Source organism: Silurus aristotelis (assembly GCF_946808225.1).
Source record: "Silurus aristotelis genome assembly, chromosome: 1".
NCBI classification, from domain to species: Eukaryota; Metazoa; Chordata; class Actinopteri; order Siluriformes; family Siluridae; genus Silurus; species Silurus aristotelis.
This window is the reverse complement of record NC_139574.1, coordinates 36,340,652-36,346,771: the sequence shown is the minus strand read 5'-3', so window position 1 is coordinate 36,346,771 and position 6,120 is coordinate 36,340,652. Positions and strand designations below refer to the sequence as shown.

General features: G+C 37.9%; 1 protein-coding gene across 1 annotated transcript; it reads left to right on the top strand.

Moving 5' to 3' along the window:
- Positions 1 to 357: 357 nt before the first annotated feature.
- rbfa (ribosome binding factor A) lies at positions 358 to 4,317 on the top strand. The gene is made up of 7 exons (XM_083538467.1): positions 358 to 699; positions 782 to 809; positions 889 to 1,059; positions 2,695 to 2,807; positions 3,096 to 3,180; positions 3,274 to 3,347; positions 3,490 to 4,317. The coding sequence occupies exons 1-7, from the start codon at positions 476 to 478 to the stop codon at positions 3,818 to 3,820; spliced, it is 1,026 nt and encodes a 341-aa protein (XP_083394593.1). The 5' UTR covers positions 358 to 475; the 3' UTR covers positions 3,821 to 4,317.
- The last annotated feature ends 1,803 nt before the right edge of the window (positions 4,318 to 6,120 follow it).

Here is a 6,120-nt window from a genome sequence, read left to right as displayed (position 1 = left end):
GACTGCAGTCTGCTTTATTAATGATTATTTAACTTATTTTCAAAGTTCTAATTGAGTGTAACATTAATTGCACAATAAAGTTCTAAAGTCTAATGCAGCTCTATGCTTATCTATCTATCTATCTATCTATCTATCTATCTATCTATCTATCTATCTATCTATCTATCTATCTATCTATCTATCTATCTAGTTAGTATATCTTAAATATTTTTTCTAAGATCATCGATGCAATCTGGGATCACTTATTTTGCCTTCAGTTTCAGGCAAAAGCAAGTGATCTTGAGATTTGCCTACGTACAAACCCCGCCTCTACGCTCCGATTGGCTACATACAAATTTCCTGCATCCTAATTGGCTACAGGTTCATAATTCTGTACGATTTATAGTCAATCCTAGAAGAAGAGGCGGGGTTATGAGCGCGTAGGTCGTTTGGCCTCGTGCGTTCTTCTTTAAAGCCATAATACTAATGTTTTGATATGAATATGGCACTAATCGGTCAGTACTCGATTCAGAAATGTTTATCTCGATATGCCGGTGTCGTGGTCACCACCATGCGGAACTTAAAGCTGGAGACTGCAGGTGGCCATCAGAACTTGTCCTTCAGAAGAACATTTCTACTTCAGGATCTGGGAGTGAGGAACGTTCACACCTCTGCTGGTCAGTGTGGCGACCTGCTGAAGAAGATGCTCACTAACAGAAGGTGAGTACAGACTGATGAAGGACCAGCCATGCCATTAAAACTGTATCCAGCCCTGTAAACCTCAGTGTTTTCTCCTGACCAGGAAGAAGAAGTGGTATGAAACTCCCCAGGTGAGTTATGGTGCACCATAATGCAGCCCCCATGTGCAGCAGAAGAACTTTATTGCAGGTTTACTGAGTGTGTTTTCAGTCTGTACTCACAGGTCCATCCAGCTCCATGAAACCAGCCAAGAAAAGGACCACGGAGGACAGTTTACGAGTGCGAACCCTGAACACCATCCTTTATAAAGCCATCTCAGACCTCCTGTCCTCTCATGAGGTTCATCCGGAGATCCCAAGTTACAATGTGGAGATCACTAAAGTATGATAAGCCATGCCTTTTACGCTTTCTCCTCTGGTTCTGTCGGTATTACCTTCTAGGTCATTCCTTGTGGTGGAAACCATCACGATGATGTGTTAATTTGGTGTTTGTTTTATTTAGGACCACTGTATTTCTACATGGTTTGACCTGTAAATCTATGTAAAAGACTTAATTTTAGTACTGATATAAAGTCTACACATTTCTGTTTAAAAAGGTACTGTTTTTGACAGCTTTTATAAAAAAAAAAACCCAGAAGAAATTAACAAAAAGCACATACAAAAAAACAAATAGTTTTGACTCCTAACAAACTTTATTTTTTCTTTTTTTTTTTAATAGGTGTGCATTATCATGTCTCTTTGTTTGAGCTGTTTCTATAGAAACAATATCATGTATTATTAATATTAATACAAATGAATCTTTAGGTTACAGCTGGAACTACACTATATGACCAAAAGTATTGGAACACCGGACCTTTCTATCCGTATGTGGTTCTTCCCCAAAATATTAACACAAAATTATATACCCAAACCCAAACCTGTTCCAGCATGACAAAGCCCCTTGTGCACAAAGCCAGCTCCATGAAGATCTTCTTTACATGAGTTGGAGTGAAAGATCTGCTCTAGAGCTCTGAAACTCAACCCTATTGAACACCCTTAGAATGCTAACTGCAACCCAGGGCTCCTCGCCTCACCTGCATCAGTACCCGACTTGCGGCTTAATGATCACAAATCTCCACAAGCACACTCCAAAATCTAGTGGAACATCATCTCAGAAGAGTGGAGATGAATATAAGAGCAGATAGGAACTCAATGTAAAGGCGCATACAAATCTTTTTGGATGTGTCCACAAACTTTTATAAAAAAAAAAAAAAACTGAAAATAATATACTAATAAAGCCTATTATCTGACCAAACAGATAATATTTAGTTAAAAGCTCAAACACAATTTTAGTCCATCTTTCCTCGCAAAAATGCTCCGTATCTATTAAATTGCCAGGAAATCTCCTCTTAAAGGTTTTTTAATAGGATTTTGATCAAGACTTTGATTGGCCAAATTCTGAAATATTAATGATGTTTTTCTGTTCTTCAAACTTTGCAGCTTCATAGCATGATTCTGCCACCACCATGCTGCACTGAGAGTATGGTGTGCTTTGGAAATGAATCTTCTGTTTGTGCTGAATGTATCTTTCAAAAGATTCCTTAAGTATCATTAGACTGTAACACATTTAAGTTTTTTAGGGTGATTTCTATGTATATTTTGGCAAATATTTTTCTCAAGAGAAAAGCCTTTTGTCTATCCAACATACCCCAGAGCTCAGAGATGTCATATAACAGAGATCATGCCATAAGAGAGTCACATGCCAGGCGTGATTACTATTTGACAGATAGTCCTGCAGATTGTTTAATGTAGCAGAAGGCCTCTATTTTTCCATCTTTTGTACAAATGTCCGTCTTTCATCAGTTGTAGAGAGATGCTCTGTTCTTTGTTAAATCACTATGGTGACCCATTTCCTCCTCCTTCATGTTGATGTTAATAGTTCAATGCTTGCTGGACTGTTGCACATGGTCCCTTGTGCTCTGAAAAGTGCTTTTAAATTCATATTTCTAATCAAAAATGTCCCTGGTTTTGTTTTAAGGTTTCGCTGCTAGCAGATCACACTGCTTGTCGAATCTACTGGAAGACGAGTTTGTCCTCTAACAGAGACTCTCAGATTCAGAAGATTTTGGACAAATGTGCCCGGCGGATACGGTACGTATTTCTGAAATACGAGGTGGTTTAAAAATAAATAAATAAATAAGTTTCGACGCTAGTTTTGTAAAACTACACAAGGCTGCACGCACAGTCACAGGAAGCATCAACCTTCATAAGTCAGTGCGGCAAAAGAAATCTTCCTATGTGTAAATGTAGAAAACTAAAGTGTAAACAAAGCTAGTCTCAAAACTTTTTGATAGCACCTCGTATTGGCGCATGTATGTACATCCAATTGCATAGTGAAACAAGAATAGGGTCATTGTAATATGCGCTTGTGTGTTTCAGATACCTTCTCGTCTCACAGCAGATCTTGGGCAGCGTTCCTCCTTTAGTTTTTGTCCTAGATAAACAGTATGCAGCTCTGAAAGAGGTAACCGGATCTATTCAGTCATGGCATTAAAATAACAACATGAGTAAATTGGATGAATCGGTTTTTTTTGTTTTTTGTTTTCTCTGATGTCAGGTGGAAAATCTTCTAAAGATTGCCGATTACGGCCCCAGTGAAGACTCTGAGAAGATCGGCCCTGAAGATGCTGAGTAAGAGTTGTACTTCTGTTTTTAGTAACTTTCTACTGGCAGATTTATCGGTATAATTATAACTATATACTATATATGGCCCGTGTCTATCATTCCTTACAAAACACACGACTAGGAATAAACCAAGGATTCCCTTTCACAGGACAAGAGAACACATGGTGGAGAAGAAGAGAGTCGTGCTCGGCATCGATCACGACGCTCTCTATAAACAGATCGAGGACTATAAACAGCGGTTTGATCCGAGAGACTCAAACTCTCAGATCAACAACTCAGCGTCTCTGACTCAAGAGCAGCTAGACTTGTTAGCGGAGATCAGAATGCAGAAGCTGATCGAGAAGAAAAAACGCAAAGCGAAGAAGATGAAAGACGATGACATCACGCCCAAAGAGTTCCTGCTCAGGAGGCAACTTCAGGAGCAGGATGAACAGGATGAACGTGATTCAGAGGACAGTCAGGCCTCAGAGCGGACATGATAAAAAAATAAAATAAAATAAATAAATAAAAAACCTGAAAAATATTATATAGTTATATTTTTTCATACCAAGAGGTATGGAGAATAGAGCTGATTGGCTGGACAGAGTGACTGAGGCAGGAGTAAGTACAGTAAAAATTCACTGCAGAGGATAATTCAGTGACAAATCCTTCAATGAGAAAAGATTAAACCAAAATAAATTGAAATTTATAGGATCCTTTTTAGAAACATTTTACGTTCATTTTCATTCATTGCCTTTTTGATTATAATTATTTATTTATATTTAAGGCATTTGGCAGATACCATTATCCAGAATGACTTGTTTTTCATTCGTTCAACAGCAGCTATGGGGGTTAAGGGCCTTGCCCAGGGGCCTGGAAATATTAGCTTGGTGCTGAGATTTAATATAAATTTTGGGTTTCTAAAGTTTCCAGCAGTGAGGTTAGTGGTTTTATGCTTGGAGTAATAAATTCTATAGCACAGAACGTGATTATGAATCTGATCTGATCTACTCTGTTTATTGTTTTTCTATTTTTGTCTTTCACCTGAACTTTGATCTGCTCAGTGGCTGTACATTTTTCTATCAAGACCAAACGTTAATGGAGGAACCACACTTTTATTTTTTTTCCTGAAGTCTTGGATGAGTTTAATTGGATTCTTTGGATGGCATCAAGGGTATAATGGTACTGATTTTAAAAGTACAACTTTAAATACAGCAACTGGTCTGCTCCCAATGACCTGATTATAACAACTGGCTAAAAAGGAAGATTTGAAAAGTCATTACACCAACTTCCAGAGTCATTAACAATCAACTTGGTGTATGTAAACCTCTGACCCCTGGGACATGTCTGATCTTTTCCAAAAAATATTTCTGATGTGAACAAAATAGTGAAGGCATCAGGCATTAATTCGAAGAGCACCAACCCAGTTGTAAAGCATGGGAGTGGCAGCATCAGGTTGTGGGGGCGTTTCACACTGAACTGGTGAAGGGGGAATATCTAGAAATGCTAAAAGAGCACCTTTAAAACCTCAGCCAGAAAGTTACACCTGGTTTGGGAAAGAAGGAGGCCTGACTGCGTAACACCAGGTCAGTCAGGGGAAAAAAATGTATTCTGAGAAGCGTCAGGCTTTGTGTATGTAAACTTTTGATCTACTGAAAAATTAAATAAAATATTTAAAAGCTGAAATGAATGTCTTGTCTATTATTCTTTTAAATGCACTCATGGTAGGGTAGATACTTTAACAGTCACACAGGATATGTGGAGTTATTGGGTTTTAATGTTTTTACCCCTTTGTCTGTTAATGTGCAATTACATTTCTATGCAAAGAATTCTATTATATTGTATAGACATCAAGAATATCAAGAGTAATGTGTCACCCTTTAAAAGAAATTTGATCTTAAGGTTGCTGTGGGGGGAAAACTAGAATAACTATTATTATGGTACTGAGATTTGAAATCCCAAACTTCCAATCAGAAATATCATATGCACATACGTTTGGGATAAATAAATGAATCTTTGACTTAACTCACTCTTTCTTTCCGTGGAGTTAAACATGCTCCTGAGGTACCAGAGACCAGTGAACCTGCCCCTTTCTTCTCTTCGGATCCACCTGATTCATCTCAACGCCCTTCCTCTGGAAGGAGTTCTCTTCAATTGGAGCAATGAGAATTGATTTGAACTGTAAGTAATATTCATATTCTACTACAATGGCTTAGTATTGAACTCTACTGAATGGACTTTCTGTGTCACTAAGATGAGGACGAGTTCCCTTTTGAATCTGGTTCCTCTCAAGGTTTCTTCCTCATACCATCTCAGGTAGTTTTTCCTTTTCACTTTCACCACTGGTTGGCTCGTTAGGTTTAAACTTATAAAGAACAAAGTTATAGGCACTAAACTTATACATTCCAACATTTTTAAACCTATTTTTCTGTGAAAAGCTGCTTTGGGACAATCTTAAAAGCACTATACAAATAAAAATAAATATAAACATGTCTATAAAACATTGGGCAGTGAGAGAAACAAAATCAAACCCCAGACTCTGGAGCTGTGAGATGTCCATACTGTCCACTGCACCACTAGCAAATTGAAGCCTAATAGTAATGCATGACTCTATGAATGGACATTCATAAAGTCTTACAGTCAGCCAATCATTTAGCAGTTTGTGAAGTTTGTAATAATTCAAATCAGGCCAGTTTAAGCCACAAGCCTGCTGGAGAATTTCAGAAACTGCTGATCTTCAGTGATTTCCACTCACAACCTCTATAAACTCTAGAGTTTACACAGAATGGTTTAAAACACA